Genomic DNA, 26,006 nt, shown 5'->3' with positions numbered 1-26,006 from the left:
GATACTCCATCCTGGGAGACTGGAGCCCCTCACCCCTCTGCAGTCAGGAAAAACTGGAAGGAGAGACTGCAGAATTCCAAATCCTCATCTCTGATGGTACAATTTAAAGTACATTCCTCACATAAAGAAAGCAAATATAACTACACCCATGATCCACTCCAAAACTATGTATTCTCACTAATATGGAAAACCATCAGAAATAGCTCACTCACGATTTAAAGTAGGGATATAAAGGAGAGAGCTGAAACAGCCTTCTCAGCCAAGCTTATAGACAACAGCATCAGACAGAAGTAGCAGACCTTAAAGCACTTTCATCACCAGCAGGAAGAAAAGACCAAGCAGGCCAGGAGAAGCCTCTCCATCTGAAGAAGAGAAAGAAGCGTGTCACACGTGCAGGGCTGAGCCCTCCAATTCCAGCCTGTCTGTGGTTCAACCTTTCTTAGACATGCCGATGATGCAAAAAGAAATCCACAAAACCATCTGGTATTGTTTGCCCCATTCTTTTTGTAAGCGTCTTCAGTTTTATTTTGGCCCTAGGGCAAAGCATCCATGGAAAAAGAGTGAAAAGGCACGTGGACAACTCCCCCATGAAATGCTGGCAAAAGCAGTGAAGTGGAACTGACAGGGGAAACATACCATTTCCTAGCATCCTGCTTACCAAATAAATCAGAAATCAGATCCAGCAATTAAGTGATAATGAATTATTGATGACACTCACTTTGGGGAACTGAGCAATTACCAGCATTTATGAAACTAAAGAAACTGAGGTGGGTAAGTGGTATCTCCGTTTCAAGTAAGGCACAAAGCAAGGCAGACAACAAACAATTTGCCTGATGTCATGTACTGCCAAGAATCACCCTTATCTCTAGGATGTTATCTTAGTTCTATTTGTACATGATCACACATCACCTGATTCATATGCCACTCTACCAATGTGTAAAATATTCCCACTGCAGAGAGGCACAGCGAGTGCTCCATGTGCAAAATTCAATAATTTCAGTAACCACAACTTAATACCTTTTGGGGCAGGGGGAGGCTATGTTCAAAGTAAAGGGCAGCAAAACAGGAGGCATGGAAAAATCACTTTAACAGGTGATTTCCAACATATGCTCAGTGGCGGAATTTGCCCCTGAGAAAACAAAGGAGGTCTTCAAGCCCTACTATTTCACAATACTTTAAATCTGTGCATAGTATGTCTTCAAGTCAGCCAACTTTTTGCCAATGCAAATAAATTCAACCAGAAGCTCAGTAGAAAGCCAAGGAATTCAGTCTCAGATTTAAAACACTTGCCAGTCACTCAAGACTGTCAGTAATACCACACGGGCACATTTTCTATCACTAACGCATAAAAGTAATCTAGGAAAGAGAACTCCATTTACTCCTACCACACTACACGCTGATGCCATTATCTATTTGCCACTACCTATTAAAATCCAGACACAGAAGGACATGAGCACTCACTGCACATTGTGTTATTTATCCTGCCTCTTTCCCATTCTTCATCAAGCTCATGTACGGTCTACATGCACTTAAACACAAGTCTCTTGCACTCCTTGAGCTTTCACACTCAACAACAGTTACCCAAACTGAGGTAAACACAGATTCAGCTTTACAAACTGGAAGCCACAGGTCACCCAACTGGCATTAAACACCATGATGCCATGTTAAACAACACAACCATTTAATGCTAGTGTGCCGACTCCTAGTCTGCAGACCAGATCCTTTTCAGGAAAGGGCAGCTTTCTGGGTGGAATTTGAGAAGACCAGAGACAGGGGTCAGCCCTACCACAGATGTCTTATATGATCATATTACTCTGCTTTCCTTGGCTTCAGTTTTCCTTATCTATTAATGATTACTAACACTCTCCCATCCCATGGAAATCCTGCAAGCATCCATAATTTGCTTCCATGCTGCCCAGATGCTGAGGAGATGGGTACCTATATATATACCTCTTCATATAAAAAAACTATTTTTAAGCAGCATTACAAAAAATGCAAAGTCTTGATATTAAAAGCCCACAGGTGTATCTTGAATAATTTATTCCTAACTAGTAAACAGGCAAAGTCATACCCAAAAATCTTTGAGCAGGTATGCAGCTAATACCCTGTCCAAGGATTCTGATCAAAATATAGGTAGGCCCACCCTATAACAGAAGAAACTTCAATTTCCCAAACTCCTGCCTGCTCAACTACCAACTAGACTCAGTTCACACAGTGACTCTACAGAGAAAAGTGATCCCACAGACCTAGAAAATTCAAGCCATTTTAGATACAGGAATTAACTATCCTCTTATTTACACTCATGGGAGCTCAATAAGAACGCCTTGCATGGTGTCATTTTTTTGTCTCCCTTTTGCACACACACATACCTACCACTTACTTTTGTTTAATGCTGAGGTGTGATTTGTGGGAGGAGAAGAGAACAACCTGGGAAGCTTGTTTAAAAAACAGATTATGAATCTGTGTATTTCAAGGTATCCAAAATCACTTTGCCCTGGAAACACTAGCTCTTGGTACAGCTGCTTACACCTAGGGTTTAATTTTGACAGTTGAGCTCACTCAAACTGTTCTCTAATCAAAACATTTACTACAGTATTTCAGTAATACATTTTTTTCCAAAACAATAGGCCAACACAGTCTTTCCAAAATGAAGTAAACAACACTGGAATATTTACTAAATCTATGCCAAGTTAGTTTTCTTATAGGGATATGCAAAGGAGCTTGGAAGGCTCATGTTTGCAAAGACCCAAATCGTCCCACCTTCAAGGGCAAGCCTGGCAAAAGTGGAAAGAGTACCCTGTTTCCCAAAAGTCACTGCCCCTTTGAGATATCCCGTATCAGACATATTTCCCATCTAAAACTGAGATAACAAGCAGGTATTTTAGAAACACAAGTCTCTTCAATACAGGCCCAAACAAAGTTACATTGAACGTTTCTTAAATGGGAAAGCCTGTTCACAAAAGTGGGCTGCCTAATTTTGCAACATTGATGAGCAAACAAATAAACCACCAACACTGCAGGAAAAAGTTAGCTAAATCATGCTTTACAGGCTGAACACGGTTTCCCCATGAGACTACTTACAAGGAGCAGTGGCAGTCAGCAAGCCACCTACTCTGGATTCAACCTCAGTTAGGACAAGAATATCCTGCCAGTGATCAGAACCGCTTTTTGTATTTTCAGATTTCATTTGACTCAGCTAATTGGCCATTAAGCTCCAGTAAGGTGGACGTTTATCTACAGATTACCCAAGGAAATTGGAAAGTAAGCAGCCTGAGGCTATCCTGAAGACCGTTAACCAAATAGCAAGGCAGAGCTTCATTTAAACAATTTATCAGAAAACCTATAATAGTCCATTGGCAGATTTTCAAGGATCCCATTAGAAATTTTAAGGATACCCAATTTGATTAGATACCAAAGCCTAACTCATGCAGAAGTCATTAACAAGTAGAGAGTCTTTAACTTTGAAAGCCTGAAAGTTATCAAAGCTGCTGCAGGAAGACGGGACATTTTTGCTGTAACTAATACGCATAGTTTTGCATAAGAATGCCAAAAGCATTCTATGCTATATTAAAAAAGTAAGACTGAATAAAAGATACAGCTGTTCAAAGCAATGTCGTCAAGTACCCGCTACATTTGGGTGGACTCATACTCCTGATGTAAATAAGAGACAAACACTTTAATATGTTATCTCAAAAGAGAGGAACTCTGATTCAGGAATTCTCCATGAACTGTCTGCTAATATCTCAGTTGTTGAAAAGGACAGGCACTCCCAAAAGAAAAGTGCAGTGCAAGTAAGAAATTACGCTGTAAAACATTTTGTTTCTACATTTTATGAAAAACCTGGGTGGAGGAAAAAAAATGGCTATTATGCTCTTACCTTTAATGGACATATAATTCAAATGTGAAACATGGTAACAAACTATTCTGGACTCTTTTTTGGAAAAGAAAGATGGCAATGAGAAAGTGTTTCAAAGATTGTGATACTGTTACCAAACCTTATAGGAAAAAATCCCAAAAGGTGACAACACTCTACCTTAAACTTGCCATTTAAGACCTAACACTCCTCACAGAAGATTTTTAGGGTACAACTGGTACTACCAACTTGTATTGTTTATAAATACTCTTAGGAACTCTACTGTCAATGTCTTTTATCTGCTAATGCTCTAGTCAGATCACTTTAATATTTGGTCAGAAGTACATTCCTGATTTGTTCATCACAAATGGTGGCTCCTTTTTCAGAAGAGTGAAAAAAGAACTGGTTCCTAAAACACATATTGCTTGCAGATCTAGGGGCAAATCCTCCATCTGACTGTGAAAGGACAAACTGTTGTGGTTCATTTTAGAGCTCATAGGCTGAAATACTACAGGGCTTCATTTCTCTCACTTGCTGATACTCAAAGTTGGTACATTCACAAGACTGAAAATGCCTAACGAGTGTAGATAGATGTCACCTTTTAAGAGAGGGCTAACAAACAAAAATTTCTCAGAGAATGTAAAGCGGAATTCCAATAGGACTTGATTTAATAAAGGGAAAGTTTAACATTCAGAACCTTGGTTACATGGTAAAGTGAATGATCTGTTCATTTAAAAGTTCACAATAGGTTTTTTTCTGTTTGGTTGAGTTGGGGGGGAGGGGTTGTTTGTTGTTGTGGGTTTTTTACAATTCTACTTTTACTTCCATACAGGCTTATTTCACTCACAATCAGGTATTTGAAATTCAGCCAGCACTTTATTAAAAGATGCAACTAACAACAGCCACATGGATTATTTTTTTTTGTTCCTCTCCACCTTCTTTCCACTTTTCAAAAGCTTGTCTTAAAAGAAAAAAAAAAAAAAAGCAGCGCCTTTTTTGAGTTTGTATAGACAGCAATCACCACACACTGTTGTTGCTTGTTAGGCAATTCTGAATTATGCCTAATTAGTTTAATGACTTAGTCTTTTAAAACTGATTGAGCAGTAAGTACAGTTCTTCCAGACTCCAGGATTTCACTAATGCAGTTTGCATTCTGCCAGCCTGAACTGATCTTTATGTCAGCATCTGTATTGTGTCTTTCCAGTTACCCAAACAAGCAAAGCTGCAGACTGCTCTACATGATGCCCATTCCTTGATAAGACATGTTTCTTATTGTTGTTCAGATCATGGAAGATTTAGTCCCCCATCCCCAATCAGCATCAGAGCCCCAAACTGTTCTCATAGACAGTCATTCTCCTCAAGACAAAATACATGCAATTCAGGTTCCAGTTAGATTATATACTCATTTTATTAGTGTGCAGTTCCATCCAGCTTTTACGATTGCATAGTCTTGGCTCTAGTCATAAGAGCAACTTGTGCCATTGACAGGTTAGCTAGCTAGAGGAGTCATCTTGCCTTCGAAGTACACTGACTGCAATGTGTTTCCTTTGGAGATCATTAAGTGCTGACTTTATCAATTTACCTGTTCATGAAGAACTGATGTGCTTCGGCAGGTGAAGCACAGTAGAGCTCCTCTGCGTATTTAACGACACAAGGAACTGCTCTAGCATATTTTATATCTCTCTCTAACAGTGCCCACAATCACAAAGTATTTAGATGTTTATACATGCACACCTCGCATTGTGTGGAAAGTAAATATTAACTGTAGTTCACAGATGATCCCTGAGAAACTGAGTGATTTGCACAAGATGCACAACTCACTTGTAAACTGTATCAAGAACCCCTAGGGAGACCACCACAGCAGAAGCTCCACATAGCCCCAACCTGGGCCTTCACACACAGCACAGCTAAGCAATGGATAGGGGGAAGGACAGGTAGAAGAGCAACTCCAGCAGCATAATATCATCCTATGCAGCAAAGTTTCCTATATCAGTAATTTCATATTCCATTGAATGTAAGATCCAAATCAGGAAGAAAGATGAAGTGGATCATGAAGTACAGGAAAGACACTTAGTACAGAATAGCGATATGAACTGGGACACTAGACTGCAGCCAAAGAAAAGCAGCAGAGTGCTACAGAGCACTTGCAATAGCCAGAGGCAACAGAAAAACAACAATTCGCAGCTGCAGGTTTGGCCTACAGAAGCATACAATCCTAGTATGTAGGTATATGTATAATAAGCATACATGACAGCTTCTTTCCAAGTACAGAGTCAAAGGCATGATGAGGAAATCCATGACTAGAACTATGCAGCAATGGGCACAGTTTCAGATGAGGTCATGAGGCACAAAGCAGGGGGGGGAAGGGGGAAAGAGTCCTGAGATGCGAGGAGGAGTGAGGTAAGAAATCAGGTACAGAAAGAAGCAAGTGAAGGCTAAGTCATCAGCATGCAGCCTCAGAACGGGAATACAAGCAAAGAAAGTTTGGCATTGACAAGAAAGCGATTCACAGTCTGAGAAATAATGTCTATTTTTAGCTGCAGAATTTTAGCTAAGCTTATAGAAAGACCAGCAGAAACATTCAATAGCCCTAGACGTAGCTTATTCTTGCAGGAGGAGAACAGCAGCAGAATATCAGTCCCAAGACTGCGTCTGCAGCCTCCAAACTCAAAAACACAAGCTGAAGTGTTACCTGCTGCAGCCATGTATGGGCAATGACTACATTCCCTGTGAGCAGCCACTGACTAGCAGGTTCAATGCAGTACTGCCTAGCAGGTTACCAGTGACAAATACCCTGGACAAGCAACAGTACTACAAGTTGGCAACTCCTACCCTGCCTTAAAAAAGATGGGAAAAGTGCAACTTGCCAAATACATGGACTTTCATAATTATATCACTTTGTGCACCTGTATCACATTTCACATTTTTCTAAATCTAAAATCCCTCTGAAGAATCTTAATGACTTTACTGTAACAACAACAAAAGATGAGAAAGGAAAAATAGGAACACTTAAGTAAAATTCAACATATCAAGAAAAATATACTTATCTTGCATTCAACCCCTGCCAGCAAGACAGAACATTTCTTCAAGGCAAAGAGCTATTTTGAACTGTAGAAAGACATGCTTATTGTTATTTGCAGCATATAGCTCTTGACTGAACTTCAGTCAAGAAAGATGGAAGGAAAGAGAGTTGGGGTCCAAAAAAACCTGATTAAACGGGTAAAATGGAAGTGAGTGCAGTGATGAAATAGATCTTGTCCAAAGTCATACTGCTGATCAGTAATACATCCTGCAGTAGATCCTGCAGCACTAAGACCCTGAACAGCCTTGTCCAGCAGTCTGCGAGTCTTCAGTTGACACAGATATGGCTGGCAAATGCATTCTGTCTGGAGCTATAAGCATCATCTGATTCATTAACAACTGAAGTTATACATTCGTGCAAAAAATATAAAGGGAAAGGACTCCAAGGAATTTGAGCACAAAGTAGCCAGAACTCACATCTTAATGTTTAAGGGGCCACAACCTACTTGCTGCTGTAACATTACCGCATTTTATCAAAACCAGAGATAAATCCCCACATGAAAATGTTACTTAAAATGTAACTTTTCATCCTACAAACCCAGCTGTTTCAAAGTAGACCAACATAGGCTACCTCACCTGATATAACTGATTTCAATCTAAAATCTTCAATAAAAGAACCCCGAACCAGGAATCTCCCACACATCCCCTAGAAGCTGTCTAGAATAATAATCTAAGCAGATGAAATGTAATATCCCAGCACCAGAGACTCATAGCATGGTGTGGCACTTGGGGATTTGCCTTTCATTTAAAAGAAAAAAACAAACAGGATCCCTACTAAAGAGAAAAAAAGAAGAAGAAAAGAAAAGAAAAAGACCAATACAAAATATAGCATTAAAAACTGAAAAAATTGTATTTTGGCCCCATTGAAGCAAAATATTTCATAACACAACATCACACTTCAACTGTATGCAACTTACACACTTCCCAACCTTTAATAAATTAAGCCTCACAGGCTACCTGAGAGATACTAAATCTATTTGAAAACTGAAACCCCTCAGCTAAGACACAGTATCAGAACCTCTCCAGATCTGCTATGAGTTCATCAGCCTCTAATCCTAAATGATCCCACATATTGGGTTAAAAGCCTGTTATTATGGAAGAGAGATCATTCTAGCTGAGTTTCATGGCCCCATCACGTTACCTCAGTTCCCTGTTCACTCTGACGTCACACATTCTGATATAGCAACTTACACAATTGTTTACTCATACACAAAAAGCAACTTTGCTTGACACGTTTTAATTGTGCTCAAGTTCACAGCTTTCTAGCCCATGGCAGGAAGAAGGCTTAAGGATCACAGAGGAGAAAGTTCTCACCAGCCACTCTCCTGCAAATTGCTTCCCTTTTGATTTTGTTCATCTGGGCCCTTTTGATTACCCACCCACATGATTTCCCCCGTCCTTCAACACATTTCTTACACTAACAGGAAGCACCTATTATTTCTCTCAGACTTTCAAAGAGGACATATTTCTATAAGCTGCAGCTAAATTAGGTATCTCATTGAACAAACTCCTTCGCAATCAAGATCTGGATATCTGTGCAAACAGCCAAGAACAAGCATGAGCAGAGACTAATGGCTCCCATTGAGAAATCTCCTCACTGCCTCAACATTTCCCATATGCAAATTAAAACAAACACACACCAAAACCAATTAGCATTACACCATCTTCTCCCTTAAAAGGACTTTTCTGTCCTGATAGCCAACACTACATGCAACATAAGGTTGGCTTAAACTGCCTTTTAATCTGACAGTTTTATTAGCCTAAGAGGCTGCATGAAAAAACACTCAAACACATGATCAAGTTACTGCAGTTTAACAAGTTTGTACATGTCATATAAGCAAGTATCTGGATACACACATGGACCGTGGCAAACAGAAACCTTCATGGATCATGTAAGTTAGAATTTTAACTATCAGAGTTACTAATTTAGTTAAATGCTTTCTGCAGGGGTGTTTACCAAGACTTTTGGTTTGTTTTTCTTAAGCTATTTGTTTAGATTTTCATCTTCATTGGTGCTTTTTTTTTTTTTAAAACATGTACGAGCTCCCCCTCAAAAATTCTTCAGTCGTCAGTAAATTTACAATAAACTGATTATACTAAAGGTTGATATACAATTACCTCCAACCATGACCTACTTATATTTCAGGCAAAGGACAGTCTGCCATTTTATGTTTCACTGTAAAGATACCTTGAAACACATCATTAAAACTGGTTTCACTTGAAATATTCCATTCTACTTCTTGGCGTGTCCTGTTATGAGATCTCACCAGAGCAGAAGAGTTTTGCTTTAATGCGTGAAAAGACAAAAATGCCCAAAATAACTATTGAGGCATAAGATCTTTCTCCCTCATCTTCAAAACTTACCTGCGCACAACAAAACTGTTTTCAAGTTCAAACCCTGAAAATCCCCGTTTAAATACTTATCACAGAGTGCCTTCTACCAAAGGTAGGATATCAACAGCTTCAGTCTGCAGCAGGCAGGACAACTGAACAGTGACAGCCTACAAGGCTTCCTACCAATTCATGAAACTCATCATTAGCTTCCACAACAGACAAGATACTGAAATATAGAGCACTGCTATCATCACAGCAGATCTCACACTACAGATTTTTCAGGCCTCCTCCATTACTGCATTTCTGCTTATACAGATAGAGAGATCAACCACAGGACAGGATATCTCACAGAAACTATTCTGGTAAGATTTACCAGTTTGGAAAAATAAAATTTAACAATGCAAACAAATACAAAGAGTCTGTCTCCAGGTGATAAATTAATTTTGTATTAGACTTTCCTACACTACTGCCCTAAAACAGTGCTTGAACCTTAGCTCATTTCATCATTGCTGCCTATCAAACCACCACCTCTCTTTTAGTCTACCGGATTTACAGCAAAGGGAGCCATTTTATTCCTCACCTGGTTGATAATCAGCATACAAATGGAAGTAGAATACAGGTTACTGTTGTCACAATTAACATATTATAGTATCATCAGGAAGTTTTTTCATCTAAAGCATAGAGCTAGCTAGTGTCCCAGTCTATCAGGCACCGCAGACTGACTGTAAGCTTACATTTTATTTCACATTTATACAAAAGCTGTATTTTTAGTACTTATTTTATAGTTAACAATCTCTACTTCCTATCACAACATATGACTGCAACATTGCCAGTCATGCTTTTAGCCTCATGGCCCCTGACAGCTGCAGGCTACTGCTGTGGCAAAGTCATCCCGAGTGGGATGGGATGGCTGGAAGCACCTGGGCCCTGCAACTCCCCACATCTGAGAAGCAACAGGAACCTGCGGAAGTCTAGCCAAGGACACATCCCTTTCCCTCACACTATTCAAATCCCTAAGTTTACACAAAAGCCACGAAATCACCATCTGCTTACTTCAGTCCCCGCATTAAAAATCTACTTCAAGAGTAAAGTCTGACAACAGCCTCAAACATTCAATAACCAGAAACCGATATGAGAATAACGTCTCCAGGCACCGCACTGGCTCCTGCGAGAAATCCCAAACATTCTCCCCAGCATGGATGTGGAGCTTTGCACTAAGGTTAATACTTCCCGGCTGCTCTCATCACGACTGCTGGCAGACTTACGCCTTCATCAAACATACAGTGCTTCACCGGTTCCTCCTATTACTTTGCCAAGTTGGAAGTTTCTTGACTTGCCAAAGCTACTAAGGAAGCCTTGTCCATCTCTAATACACTGACGCGCTACGCAAGCCCGCAGCTGGCTTGTGTACTGAGATACAAACCCTGGTTATCGAGCACTAGTCCCAGTTTAAGACTTTTCAAGAGGACTACAGCAACGATACAAAATAGACCTACTGTACACACAGGACAAACACAAGTCTCCAAACAGAGAGTGGTTTTCTTGCTTTCTCTACTTACACAGCAGCAGAGTAGAATGGTATTCAGCGGTGCTCTTCCCATGCAGTACATAGAGGTTTTCAGCAAAGAAACTCTACTAAAAGCAATACTTCTCAATGTCAGTACAAATTAAGACCCATGTAAGGAAATACTAGATATTTCCTTAGTAGCATGTGGAAGTTTTAAGCTAGCAGACATTACACCATGCAGATTAATGTGGTAACATTACTCTTCAAGCAGTTCCTACCCCTGCTTGATTTGGGGGATGTTCTGTTCTGTTCCAAGTTTTTGAAACACAGTTGCAAATTGCAATGAACACATGTGGCCCTGCATGTTTACCCTGTCTGTGGAATGGGGTCCGATTGCAACAGTAGTAGACCAAAAGACTGGAGGGAACAAGACACAGAAGCCTCCACTTATTTAATACACAGCAAGTTGCGTATATTGTAAGAGATATAATATTGATATTATACATTTGACATGCATCAGAAGGGTCCGTACACTGAACTGTGACATTTCGGGGACCATACTCAGGAATTCCCGCTGTGCACTGCATTCTGACTCTCCAGCCAGCTGAAGACTGACATTCTTAAGATCTACTTCACAGCCAAAACAGGAACGTTTGTAGTTGTCATAAAAAAAGTGATCTTCCTTTTCCACTCACTTCGTAATCACACTTCTTAAAAGCTGTTTATTTAGCTAAATGTTTGTGACTCCTGCCATCATTTATCTCCTTAATAGATGACATACAGGTTGAAGAAAAAAAATTACATAAATCTATGTTTAAAACTTATTCAGTAGATTTAGGTTTCTTTGAACAAAAAGAAATTTTGTCTTCAAAACACAGCACAGCAGTAGTCAGCATTACAAAGAGTTAATTTTTCTTCTAGTGACTATTTACATGTTATTGTTTTATTCAGTTATAATGTACTTGCAATTCTCTGAGGCAATACCTTCCTAAACTTACTGTAACTGTGTGTAGCTCAGCTTGTACTACTTAAGTAATACAAACTGTGGAAGAAGATAAACATAGATGTCTGTTTTCTAACAAACTTTCTTCTACATTAACTCAATCCACTAATGTTGTTACAGTCTAAGCCGGTAACTGGAATCCTTGCAGGACCTAACCCACATCCAGGGACTTCTGGGCTAACAATGAGCCAAAGCGCTGCGAACTGGGTTAGGCCATGGCACACGTAGGGCAGCAGGAGGGGATGAGAGCTGAGCACAACCTGCTTATACTGGCAAGAGCACGGAGAGATGAAAGAGTCTGGGTGTGCATGTGTGTGCACACACCCCAGAGCCTGATGAGACTTGAAATGAGGCAGGGACTGGAAAAGGAAAGCAAGGAAGTCGGGGAGTCCTGCACAGGGAACAGAGGTTACAGTTCCAGATCAATAGTTTCTTTCTGATCAATTACAAGCTGAAATTAAACCAGCCTGGTGTAAGTTCACACTATATATCATAACAAGGTAGAACCTTTTCCATGCAGATAAAGTCTTTCAGGATCAAAAGCACTATTCGATCTAACTATAATATTAAGAACAAAGATGTAAATAAAAGATCCAACTTTGCCTTGCAAACCTTCACTAACAGAACTGTTCAGACTGAGACATTACACAGTGTTTACTTTCTGCTAACTGAAGTTGATCACCAGAGTTTCAAAGTTGCCCATCTGTACCCAAAAAAGACTCAAGAGGAAAAGAAATATGTTCAGGAGTTACCAGAACTAAAATTCAAAACAGAGTGAAGGCCAGGCAGAGACAAACTAATTCTCCCTGTGGGAAGCTTGCAAGGGTGCCAAAACATACAGAGGAAGCAACATCTAAAAAACAAATCCCCAAAGACCACATACTTCATTCTTCAAAAGAAAAACAGAACACATGAGGAAAAAAAAGTTTCAGAGAGCTCTTTGAATCTGCCCCGAAGCATGCCAGAGTTTCTGGTTAAATAACTTCAAGGTAACTGTTGTCCAAGGGTGACAGTTTGCTGTCAAAAAGCTGAAGTACTAACTTCTGTATGAGAAACAGGTCTTCTTGGTTACTGCTCCCGGGGCAGAGGTGGAGCAGGAACATGGGGTGTGAGTGCCTGGGAAATCTCTGTATGTAAAAATCAGTGTCCTGTAGCATGGAACCCTGCGTATTAACCTAAGGGTGATATTGCAAGCACATATATTCAATGCATGGAAACATATTCCTTGCTTTGAATAATCAGGTGCAATTTTGGCAATGTTACTGTAGTAAAATGGAAATTAGTAAGGAAGAAGGCGACACAATCCAGATAAACAAACCTGAGTTTTGCCCAGTTTTCCAAAAAAAGGAACTCCTGAAATAGTTCTGCAGAGACACCCAAACCTACACAAGACTTAATGGATGTCTCAGCTGAAAGGTGCAGTTCTGTTATTTCAAAACAGGTCCAAGTCCTGTGACACTTCTCCTTCCTACCCATCCACACCAAACTCGAAACAAACTTGTGTCACGGAAGCTGTGAAACTTATCAGTTCTCCAGGACAACAAACACTCTTCGAAAGAAAGAAATTGAACTTGATAATCTGAGTTGTACCCACTGCGTGTCATCACTTCATCACTGAGGCGTGATTCGGAAACACACAGAGCAGCATGCAGTCGGGCTACTTACACTGTCTGGAAAAGCGCCCGCTAAGATCATGTTGCAGAAATAATTCACACCTGCAGCAAAGCTGCACAAAACATCATCAACTCGCCGACTTTGACAGACATACGCCGACCGCGAGGGGAGAAAGAACTTATATCCAGATGAACACGCATAACAAGTACGAAACCCCCCTTCAGCACCCCAGGTGAAGCCAGCGGGACCCGAGCGCTTCACGTGGGTGCAGGGACCCCGGCGCCGCGCCGGCCACAGCCAGCCCGCGCACCGCCGCAGGGTCGGGCGGCTGCACCCGCGACGGCCTCCGCCCCGGGGAGGCCTCAGAAGGGAGAAGGGGGACCGAGTCGGCCCGGCGCGGGCTATACCGGCAGGCCCGTCGATTCGGCCCAGGGGCGCCCGCCCTGGGACCTGCCCGCCCGCCCCGGCCCCGCTCCGGGCGCCTCGCGTCACAGCGGCCCCACCACGCTTGGCGACGGCGCCGGGACCACCCTGAGCACGCCCTGAGGGGAGGGAGGGAGAGGGCGGAGACGCCCCCGTCCGGCCCGGCCCACCCAGCGAGCCGCGGGCAGGCGGTGCCCCGCGCCCGGCCCGCCAGGGGGAGGAGAGAGGAGCCGGGGAGAGGGCAGGGCAGGGCAGGGCAGGGCAGGGGAGGCCGGCGGCGCCCCCGGCCCGGCCCGCGACCAGCCGCCGGGGGGAGGCAGGGAGGCCCCGGCGCCCTCCTCCGCCGAGCGGAGCACGCCCCCTCGCTCCCGGGCAGCGCCCCGGGACGCCGCCACCGCCCGCACTCACCCGCCGAGCCCAGCAGCAGCCACAGCAGCCACATGGCCCCGGCGCCGGCCGCTCCACAAACTTCGGGGCTGCTCCGGCAGTCCGCCCCCGACGGAGCCTGCGGCCGGGGGCGGCGGGGCGGAGGGAGGGCGGAGGGAGGGCCCGAGGGCGGTGCCGGCCGCCGCCCCGCCCCGCCGGACGGGCGCCCTCACCCGCCGCCGCCGCCGACACCGCCCCAGCCCGCCGGCGGCTCGCCGCAGCCCGCCCGGGCGGGGCCTGGGCCCGGGGCCCTGCCAGCCGGCCGGGGAGTTGGGAAAGCCCGGCCGGGACCCCCAGCGAACGGAGCGTTGGCGGCAGCCCGCCCCGCAGGGCCGTCCCGGTGTCCCGCTCGGGAGCGGGGCCGTGCCGTGCCGGTGCCCCGGCCTCGTGCGCCGCAGCTGCCCCCCGCCCCGCTGGCAGGTGGCACGGCCGCCTCGGCTTCGCCAGTTCTGCTGCCGGCCAGGCACCTGCAGCCGGTGCTGAGGACGGTGAGGAGGTGTCCAGTGGCAGCAGGCGGGAGCCCTTTAGCGACCGCTGGAAGGGTTGGGGTCAGAGCTGCAACCCGCGGGCCTTCGCGAGGTGCAGAAACGCTTGCTGTGCCCCTTCTGCGATACAGGGCAATGTGGTGCTCTCAAAGTGTCTCCCGTGCCATCTTCTGGCGTGTGCTCCTCTCATCATTCCCCAAACGGAGAATGAGACATTTGCATTATAGCCAGTCAATCAGAGCTAGCATGTGGGACTTCATACCCTTGCAAAGCTCTGAAACCCAGGATTTAGGCATCTTAAATTGCATTTTCAGTCTAGGGGCCCGATCCTGATCCCACCTGGCTTCTGTGGGAAGAGGGGTGGGCCTTGCTTTAACAACATTGTTTTTCAGGAGTGAAGAAAACCCACATTAGCACATCAGCTGTTCTACTTTTATGGGGAAATTGCTGCCTGTTCATTAAGTGGTACCTTTTGATTGTAAAGTATTCCCTCATGTGTGTATGTCAAGTACATAAGTAGATCTGCATGTGTATAGAATAAAGTTTTAACTCCCTAAAAAGCTTGCAAGCACGTATTTAATAGCTGAAGAGGAGAGCTTAGTGCAGAAGGTATTTTAGCTGAGAATTAAAGCTAGTTTATAACAGTAAAAAGCTGCCAAATGATTTCTAAAACTGCTCAGCTGATCTGGACAAAAATACGGTTTCAAGCAGAATTCTTACAACTCATTTAATATAGTCAGAGGGGCTCGAGATTTATTGGTAAGGTTTTCACACCATTTGGAAGAATCAATTTTATTTTGTATTTAAAATAAGACTTCTATTTGCATATTTTAATTTAGCTTCTGTTAGTTCTTTCATGGTATTTTAATCCCTGATAGCTAATTCCCACGTGGAAGTCATCTTGGGAACTAGTTTCCAGAAGGGGGGCTGAGACGGAGGAGTGGGGTTTGACCCCTGAGGGATGTGGCTGTGGGAATTTCCTCTGCCTGCCAGGACGCCGGTCCCCAGCCGCTGCCCTTTCTGCCTGGGCTCCCAGTGTGACAACCCAGCGTGACCCATCTCGCCACTCAGCCAGCTCCAGCCAACTCACCCCGACTACATGCAGCAATAGGGGTTAAGAGGCGAAGTAAGATGGATGGGTGGCCTCCTTGGCAGTTACCAAAAGAGCAAGATCTTCTAGTCTGCTAAGGGATTAAGCGGGAAGCTCTCAAGCTGTAAAAGCATTTTATTCACCTCAGTTTATTAGTCAGCACAGGATAAAGGGTCCAGTGTGATTCCTCGTTTTACCTTGTGGGTGTCGGGTTATACAATTAAAAGTACATAAAAAGATGCAGGAAGAACAAAGACAGGCAGAGAAACCTCAGTAACCTCATCAGGGAAACCAGAGCATACAACATTGGCTGCTTCTAGGTACATCAGAGAAGACTTGATTAGACCTTCCTACCTGGTGTGAAGTCTGCTAAGATAAGTCAATCAAGAAACTGTCTCCCAGATGACTTGCAAGCTAAAGGTGGTTATTGCCTATGGTATAGGACGCATTTAGAGATGCAATGCAAAAAACGTTTTGGGGACATGCAAGACTTACTATAGAATGTTTAGGGCAAAGACTAAAGGAGGGGAAAAGGAAGGTTTGAGGTAGATTGAGGAGGAAAAAACATGGCTAAATAAAGGCAAAAGAGGATCGAAGGGGCTGGCCAGTTGTAGCTGAGCCATGTGTTTGATCACCACAGCCTATCCCATGTTCTAGTTAAATCCTCTTTCTAGCTATCTTGCATATAGGTGCACTGTCGATTCTGAGTGGGTATGTCTGAACACTAGCAAACTTCAAACTAGATTAGCCAGCAAACAAGAGGTCTGGGTATCTGTAACTGAGTGGCACCACAGACTTCAGGTCAACAGTACATGCTCTGAGTCACCTTACCCTCATATGAACTGCCTTCATATCACCAGGGTGGATTTCTCATTTTGCACCTGGAAGCAACATGTGATCCCAGCTCTGTTGCAGACTTCGTGTGGCCTTGAGCAAGTCACTCTTGTCTGCCCGTGCTTTGGCTCTTGATGAAACTACAGGCCACCTACACCACAAAGATACTGCAAGGATAAAGAAGTAATTTCATGTTGCTCAGAATGTGGTTAGATTCTGAATGGCTACCAGTAATGCAGGGTACCAGCCAATGATCATAACAGACAAGGAATATAGTCTGAAAAAAAAACCCATTTTTTTTCTTGCTTCTGTTAGCTTCATAGTAAATTATGCTGCGCTTGGCCTGTGATCTTGGCAGGATCTTTGTGCACTATGGCTAAGGGCTGGGAAGGGAAACTTTCTTCAGAGCCAAGCTTGTCAGAGAAGGCTCATTTACATTAGCACAATTGCTACTAGCCAATGTTTCTGGCGCTTCCTTCGTGACTCTAATAAAAGGTGTGGGATTTTGCTGCTCGATTTTAATTTCCAAATGCAACTTCACCTTCTGCCCTGTCTTGAAATGAAATCAGCAATCTTTTAATTTACAAACATCCCAATCTCCTGACATCAAACAGCATTTGATAAAAAACTGCATGTGATGGCAGTGTCCACATGGCTCACATAGTTGCACTCTTCCACAGGAAGGTTGCAGGTGGCTTCAGGGAAGCTGAAGTAATGGAAGAGGGACAGATGGAATGGAAGTACTAACGGAGGATGGGGATGACCTGCATGAGTACTGCCTTGTGTGGGTGCGAAATTATGTGTCAGAGATACACAGTCATTGTCTCCATCCACATCATAGCTGCATTCTGCCCTGCTTAGAAATTTCTTTGTGGCAAGTCTGTATAGATCAGGTGCTCTTTCAGCAAACCATGTGTCAAAGTTTGGGTGCCTGATGACAGCAGAAGAATAGGTGTGAGAATATCTGGCTTTGGCATAAAATTCTCTCTCCACCTTACTGTGCTGCTGCTAAGGGGCAGGCAGTTAATCTTTGTAATGCAAACCTGCCACCAGGATTGTGGGGTTTAACCCCTTTTTGGTTACATATTCTTCTGAGATGCCCAGACGAAAAATAACCAATAACATAAAGGGTTTGCTATAAAAAAAAGAAATACCCAGATGCTTATTGAAACTAATCTCTATCAATTATTAACCTAAAGGCTGCTCTTTTTAGGTTATTGTAGATGACAGAGTGTCTTCAGCTCATATTGGCAGACTGTCAGTTCCTACTTGGGGAGGGGGACACAAATTTTTAAGTACCTTGCAGGGCATCTGCATCTCCAAGAGAACCCGACCCCTCTAAAAGATACCAGTGCTCAGCATGTTGTAAGCTGAAGCTCAGGTTTTTCATTTCTCATTTCTAACCAGCTTAGTATACAACTCATATTTAATTTCACAATCATTCTTATAAACTAGAAGTTGCTTTTTAGGGAGTTCACACTGCCTAAACAAGGGAAAAGAGAAAACTGTAATAATGTCTCTAGATGCAATCTAAATTTGCTGGCTTCAGTCTGGAAATAGTGCTTTGAAAAAAATTAATTCTAGTCATTTATATGTGTCATGCCCAGTGACAGGACTGATGATGATAAAAAGTCAGGACTGTTTTAATTAAGGATAAAAAATTTTAATAATATATTGCAGTATTTTGTATATGACTGAGCTGCTACTTAGCAAGCCAGGGAGTTTGGAGCTCTGCTTAGCAACAGCTTCTTGATGGATTCAAAATAATAATAATCCAATTTTTAATATATTGCAGCAAAATGATAAATGTAGATCCAAATACATTTATAAATTTGTAATCATCATTAACATCTATCAAGTTAAACAGGTATATTAGCATATCAGCCTATATCCATCTATCCATTAGAATTCATCTCCATTATGGCTTTGCAATGTTTTGATCTTTAGCTCTGCATCAAGCTTGAAGCTCTCCTGACTGTTGCAACATTATTCACTTTAGAAAACAGTCGGAGATCAGTTTTCAAAGGAGTCATAATAGGCATTCAGATTTCCTCATATCACTCGTATGGTTCTCTCATAACATCTTAACATGTAAAGCGTTATTAACTGTATGCATTGATGTGGTCCTCATCACTATGCCAGTCGAAAACATAACGATCAAATGAAAAGTAAGGAACAGTTCTCAGACCTGGGCAATTACATTGGCAGCTTTCTCAAAAAAGCAAATTGAACTACTATGGAGTTCAAAGAGCGAGTGAGACAAGCCTCCCCCATCCCCTGCATACCACGGGCTCCAGAGCCTCCAGCAACAGGAAGCACCTGGGCAAACCGGTGCACTTTCCTTGAGCTCCAGAAGTGCCAGGCTTGGATTCAGGCATCTGCTCAGCCACGGTGGCCTGCCTCTTGTGCTCCCAGGAGCTCACTGCTCACAGCTGCCTGAGGCACATGAAACATAAACAGTTAATATTGGGACTGGTCTTGCAGATTGCAGCTACTCTATGTTCTGTGTGCAAAAAGTGTTTTAATGAGCATCCAGAAGGGGTATCTGGGATGTTCTGCTAGTACAAATTAAGCCAGCTTAAGTGTTAAATTCTCTTCCTCCTCTCCTGCCAGGCTGTGGGCTCAGCATATTAGAAAATGCACAGAACCCCCTTGCTCTACAATAGCTGCTGGCTTTTCTGTCCTAGTGCTATGGAAAGGGAAGGCCCTGAGGCTCTGGCCCATTCATTTTAATTTTTTCTTCACAAAATCTGCAAAAAGCCCCCTGCTGCACAGCTCCCATTTGGCCTAAGCTGCAGCCATAATGGCGTTCTCTCTTTGGGACTCAGCAACTGGAGATGGAAAAGGCTTGCAAGGCAAATTTGTCCATACCCTGAGCAACGTGGGACTGTTCTCCATTGCACAGTAAATCTTTACGCACCCTGCCTACGTCCCTCTTACTGACCCACAGTGAGAGGCCCGCCACACTGCTCCAGAAGACTACACCACACTCTGAGAGCATGTTTAGACTCTTGCCCACGCTTTCAGGCTCATCACTGCTTGAGTTCCTTCATCTACCTCCTATCTACCCTTCGCTTCTGATTTTGGGACTAGGCAGGAGTGGGGGGCAAAAATCCTTCCCTTTTTTGTGCCACAGGCATAACCTCGGGCTTCACAATTTCAGTTCTGTCGTGCCCTTCCCTAGCACAAACTGCATCAGTGGTGGTGCATGACTGCCCTGCTGTTAGCGCAATGGGATGCACTTGGTTTTGAGCTCTCCCCTACTGCCAAAGCCATGGTAAGAGGCTGTAATGCCACAGCAGTAGCAGCATGTCCTAGGGCACAGCTTGCCAGTAGGGCAAGGGTCTTAGCTCATCACTCTGCCCACCATGACGGCAACTTGTGAGTATTACCAGGTGATGTCTAAGTTTTCCCTGATAATACAAAAGGTGCAGGATGCCACCTCTCAGTTATATAGCTCAGGTGGCACACAGCTGTTTTTTCCTTCCCTCCATTTTACTCTAAGCTATGTTAAATATCAGCTGGAAAATTTTCAGAACTGTTTTCTCACTCCCAGCCCCACCCCCACCCACCCACCCACAACATATGTGGTTGCCCCAGTCTTTCTAGACAATTCTACATCCCCACATCCCTAGCTCAAGCCAAGAAAATTCCCTGTTCCAGGTCTCTGATACAAAGGACACAGTTCGAAATCAGAAAAGCTGATAGAATGTTTTGATGCCTGTTTTACCTTTTAATCCTACTCTGTGGAGCGGCAGGAGGCTACACTATCAGATTCAATTGCAAAATAAAAGCAATTTCAAAAAATTTGCATCCTTTCCATTTTACATATTTATAAATGTACATATAAATTAGGTGGTTCTATAGTTACAGTTCTCTAGCTACAAAGCCAGACAGTTCTTGTTTGCAAGCTCCTCACCCCGCACGCCTCACCCACGGAGGTCACAGTTTTATTATACTTGACCTTCTGAGTACTGGTGTTTTCTGGAGGAACTCATTAGAAATCCATTGCATTTGCAGGGTGTTTTTTTTTAATTCAAAAAGTAATGTTGTTTCTTTGATGTGAGCTTTATTCATTACCTAACCTGTCAATATTTTCAGCTAATGATTTCAAAATAAGTAATCATAGACAGAATGTAGAACAGCAAGATGATTATGTTGTCCCCAGGTCTTCCAATGACCTCCTGGATAATTAGCATATCAATACTTTCCATTAATGTAATGGGCAGTGTGTGAAATTTCCAGACTGCTTCCAGAATCTAAAGTAGATGAAAACAAGCAGAGAGGATTATTTGGCAGTAAAGTATATAATCAATAAATGAATGCCCAGATCAATACCTGTCCCCTAGCAGGACCACAGCAGTTTAGCTCCAGCTATCCCTTAAAGGGGTTCTAACAAATAAATAACAGAAGTTAAATTGGTATGTTTTGATGATGAAAGTTTGCTGTAATTTGCAGGAAAATGTGATAAAACTCCATTATGTGTGTAAATCCCCAGCTAAAGTAAAATGTTATGCCACCTATGGCATCTATGCCACCTGAAGGTCTGAGAGTTTAACTCATGCTTCTGATTTAACACCTATTTTAAAAGTAAAGTGCCTCTCTTTTGCTCCAGGCCATGAAAAAAACACATCATGAAAGCCTCCTTTTATGTGCATATGTGAGAATTTATTTTTTATATATTTTCACAAAATATTTGGTGCTATCTCACACTGATGGCCTTGTATACAGGGTAGAGGAGATGCAACAAGAAGCAGGCAAGTCATTAAAAATACAAGGTGGGAAGGAATGGAGTGGCCAGGATGCTAAAACCTTCATAGGAAAACAAGACCTAAGCTAAAACTGAATTTTCTGAGTGCCTGATCAATTCTTTCAGAATTGAACCCTGAGGTTCTTAATCAGACCACAAAATGACTTTGTGATTAGGTAACAGGTGAAGAAAGGAACCCATCTTCTCTTTTCTAAGCCTTCTTGAAGTGCAAAGTAATAAGATGTCATGAGAAGATAATCTACGTGGTGTTTGCAGTTCCTAACTGGGAACCCAGCTGGTATTTGAAAAACTGTGAATTAAATAATTTTGTGTTTGCTAACAAGGGTAAATTGAGTAATTGTTTACATTACAATGTTTGTTTGAAATGTTATATTTTTAAATGGTAATCTGGAATTTAGAGTTTGTCCAGAATTCAGTCTTTTCCATGACTAATGTTCCTCAAGATGTACAAGGGTAAAGTCCTCCTAGCAAGCACTTTTAGGGTTCATCTAACTTTTTAAACGTCTGCTTCAAGAGGTGTTAAATCCTCAGAAACACCTATTTCTCTCCATCAAGTGTGAAAGAAGTTCACAATGTCTGGCTCTAGTGGAAAAAAATGCACTGAAAATGTCTGGAGCTAAGAGGAGATGAATCTCACCCACAGTGTGCCAGCTCATACATTTGCACAGACATCAGATTGGCTGTGCCTGAAGTGAACCATAACCTCTTTACAGTGCCAGAGCCAGCACCGGGTGAGCTGGGGGCACCCAGCTCTCCTGGGGCAGAGGGGCTGCTCAAACGGGCTCAGATCATTTCTCCAGCCCCTGAGGTGCAACCATCAGTAGTGAGCACAGCGAGGTTTGCACCCTGGGAAGCACAGGAGGCTCAGTAGAAATTTATGACCCACACAGGAACTTTTTCAATTTTGTCTAGTTTTCAGAAGTGTGAAGAACTCCCTGGTTATTGCAAGTACCCCTTAATGACATGTCATTTTGGGTGCATGGTGAAAATGGAAGACTTAGGTGTCTGCAGCATTGTTAGTGCGGTGGCTCTGGCAGCCCTGTTTTGAGGAAAGCACATCTCCCACTTCCGTGCTGCAACTTCTGAACACTTTGAGGCTTCCTAACTGAGAACTGTGCTGGTATAACCATGTTTAATATATAAGAACACAGCACAAGCTTGTATGACCAGAGGTCTGATGCAGGGGCCAGAAATACTGCATCTCTATTTCCTAGTGCCTAATGGAGGAAGAAGAGCAATAGCTGAATGAATCTGGCCCATCACCTTAGTTGTCTCAGCTGGACTGCACACAGTATAGATACAGATATAGTTTGGAATTAGATAAGCGATATGCTTCGCATACCTTTTTAGTATTTTCTGTTTGTTTGTTTGTGATCGATGCACAGAGTTGGAAGGGAATAAGACCCCAAGTCGTAACATGGAGCTGCTCTTATTTTACACAAGAGAGCAATGGCATATTGAAACACTCACTTTGATGGTTTCCCTGGTCTGCAGGGAGTGCTCAGTAAAAGCTTTCTGCTACGTCTGGATGAACATAACTGGGATTGTTGGTCCCACATGAATTGAGCCAGGAAGTACTGCAGTAGAGAGATGGTCCAGATAGGAAAGCAAATGTCACTGACCGGCAAGATCTAATTTCAGTGTTAGGCTAATTATGTGACTGATGCTGAGCCAGTAGAAAATTATTATGGCCTAGATTAGATTATGCATGCAATGTCAGAAAAGCCCTTGTCCACCCCTGCGTGCATCCCTGCCCTTCCCTACCACGTTTCAGAGTGCAGCCACCCCCTCGCCTCTCTTCTATCAAGCTTTTGTTAATACAGGTAGGTTAGAAAGCTGCATAAGCAATTACAAGCTCCATAATAATGTTCTGTCAGCCACCTTCCTTCACCCTCTCCTGAAATCTCATTAAAGGAGAAAAAAAAAAATAAAAGAAAACCTGTCTGTATGGAAATGCAAAGTGATCTCCCTTACACATGCATTGGTATTTGTTTCACATGCCAGAAGCACAAAGGGCTTTTCAGGTCCAGAGGCTGCTGGGAGTGTCAACAGGGTGGACAGCAAAATGAATGACTGCCACAAACCAGAATGGGAATTTGAACACAGCAGCTCCAGTCTGCTGAAACTCCCAGCCAGCAGATCCCTCCGGCCCAGCACTGACTTTCCTAAGCACAAAACTCTCCATCTCTTTCTCTGTCCAGCAAAAGGAGCAGGTTTGGATTCCAGTACAGGACAGCTTACATTCATGAAATGTTCTTTCCTGTCTCACCGGCTAGGAGAAAAGCCATCTTTGCTCATACTACAGCCAGAAATAACAGAGCACTGTGCAAAGCCACACATCCAAACATGGTGGGACACCAAGATGAAGCTCATGTTACACAAGGGGATGGCATGTTATCAGGTAAAAGACTATTTTTGTCCAGCTGACTTCAAGAGACAAAGTACAGCTTTCATGGACGTAGGGAAACACCACAGAATCACTACTAGAGAAGCTGTTTCTGTCATGTAGGCTTCCAATCAAACCTCAGCACAAGCTACGTCTGGATGAAAGGTACCAGTTAAAGAGTAGGTGTAGGAGCACAAGAAAGCAGCAGTGACCCCTGTTTCTTTGCAGGTGGCTGCATAACAACAGGGGTTGTGCAGAAAGTGAAGATCCTGAATGAGGAAAGGTTTGGGTTTCCCCACCCAGCAGTGTGTTCTCAGATCCCCGAGAACTGCCCTGCTTGAACTCCAGTGGATCTGAATCAGCTCTGGTGGCCCAAATGTCTCACAGGTGTGAGTCAAGAGTTAAACTGAAAATAAAAGTTTTCAGTGGCTTGGAAATTCATACAAAACCAGTGCAAATTTGGATCTGAAAACAAAATGTCCCCAAAGTCCAATGGGTTCATTTTTAGAAACTGGTGCTAATGCCCATAAAACAGCTTCATTACTGTTTGTTTTACAGTTTTGCATTAGGTGTTGCACAAATACTAAGCACGGGCTTACCCTGCACTTACATGGCCACTGGGTTGATTGATTTGGATTATTTGGTAACAGCTGAGTGTTTATTTATTCAGTGTATTGTTACAAGCCTCTTAAGGTTGACTAGAGCACTGTATAGGCATTCATTTGGGTCAGCTTGTAAAAATTTAGTGATATAAACAGGGAGTTCTCCCCTGAGCTTGCAGACGTTAGCAGAAGTCAGGCCCTAGCAGAGCTGTTCGAAATGCTGGCAGCTCATCTTCTGGGATGGCATGAAAATGGGATTTATCTTTATTAACACTCTTTTCAAAGCTTTATTTTTGAGACACTCAATGCTTTCCAAGTTTGACCTTATTAATGGCTAAAATGTAACTAGCAATGAGATGTAGCAAGTCAGATTAAGCTGGCCTGAAACCAGCTGAGAGGTGTCATTTAAAAGATAGCTGTCCATACTCTAATTTATCCATGACACAAAAGCTCCGGCTTAGGAACACATTTGAGTATAAGTTTCTGGCCTATACAGTCAGTCAAGATTGTAAAGCGTAGAAAATGGATGAGTCAAGAAAAATAAGATCAAGATAATCCTATGGCAAGCAGAGTTGGAGGCTCTAAAAGAGCAATACAAAAAGTATTTTTTTCAAGAGCAAGAGAGATCCTAGCAATAGCATTAGTCCATCATGACAAATTTCCTGTCTTCATCACTAAGGCAGGAGGACACAATTTTTTTCTGTCCTGTACAGAGGAAGAAGGAATTAATGAATTGATACCACATCACGTTTCTTAAGATACTTTAAAGCAAATGATAAGTAAACAGGAAGCCAGGCAATGGGATGCTAAGAAGCAGCTATTAATATCAGGGAACCTAAAATCAGCAGGTCAAGACAACTTCTGTACAGCATGTTATTACAGACTGTTACTTTGCATCAGTCCTGTCCCAAGTAAAAGATAATGGGTTAAAACAATGCTCAGGGTCTACCCTTTTGTTCTGAAGCAGGAGCTAGAGTTTCCAAATCATCTGTACCAGCGATATATGGCCTAAATGCAAAGACTTACCAAAGGCACTTAGCTTCCAAGAAATCTTTCCAGGAAAAGGATATTCTGAAAAGATTGCAACACTATATTAACAAAATTCTTTCCTGCAGCATACAGGATTGAACAAACTTCTGCTATGATACCGCTTTTCACCCTTAACTCTTCTCTGCTCCAACTCTTTTTTTGGTAGCCATAAAAGAAAATTCTTCATGGCATCTGTGATTCACATTTAACAGTCCGTTTTCATGAGTAGGGGTTTCCAGCGGAGAAACCTGGGCTGGTGCCTGGCTGAAGCTTGCTTGAGCTTCATGTCACACTGGGGGAGCCATCGGATCGGACTTGTCCTGCTTTGACCCGGATTTCACAGATTAAAGGCTCCATCCCAGTCCCCCAGACCACCCTATTCATGCCACGGTTGGCAGTGCTGAACAGCCAGGCACGTGTTAGCTGGATGCAGTACTGTGCTTACACATTAAAAATGCCATAATGTGGGGTGGCTGCTTCCAAGCAAAACAGCTTCGTGGTCTGCTGCCTGCCCCTGGCACTGCTGGCACCTGCTAATTACGTGTCACGGGAGCAATGAAGTGCTCCC

General features: G+C 43.1%; 1 protein-coding gene across 2 annotated transcripts in view; it reads right to left on the bottom strand.

Annotated features, from left to right (window-relative positions):
* LDLRAD3 (low density lipoprotein receptor class A domain containing 3) overlaps positions 1-14,340 on the bottom strand; it is a 118,578-nt gene extending 104,238 nt beyond the window's left edge. For both annotated transcript variants that reach the window (XM_056347355.1, XM_056347356.1), the window contains exon 1: positions 14,224-14,340. In XM_056347355.1, coding sequence (XP_056203330.1) covers positions 14,224-14,257 — 34 coding nt within the window. In that variant the 5' untranslated portion in view covers positions 14,258-14,340. The remainder of the gene's footprint in view (positions 1-14,223) is intronic.
* Positions 14,341-26,006: the final 11,666 nt, after the last annotated feature.

This window comes from Falco biarmicus, chromosome 7, assembly GCF_023638135.1.
Source record: "Falco biarmicus isolate bFalBia1 chromosome 7, bFalBia1.pri, whole genome shotgun sequence".
Taxonomy (NCBI): domain Eukaryota; kingdom Metazoa; phylum Chordata; class Aves; order Falconiformes; family Falconidae; genus Falco; species Falco biarmicus.
The sequence above is the reverse complement of the archived record's forward strand: the minus strand, read 5'-3'. Positions and strand labels throughout refer to the sequence as shown.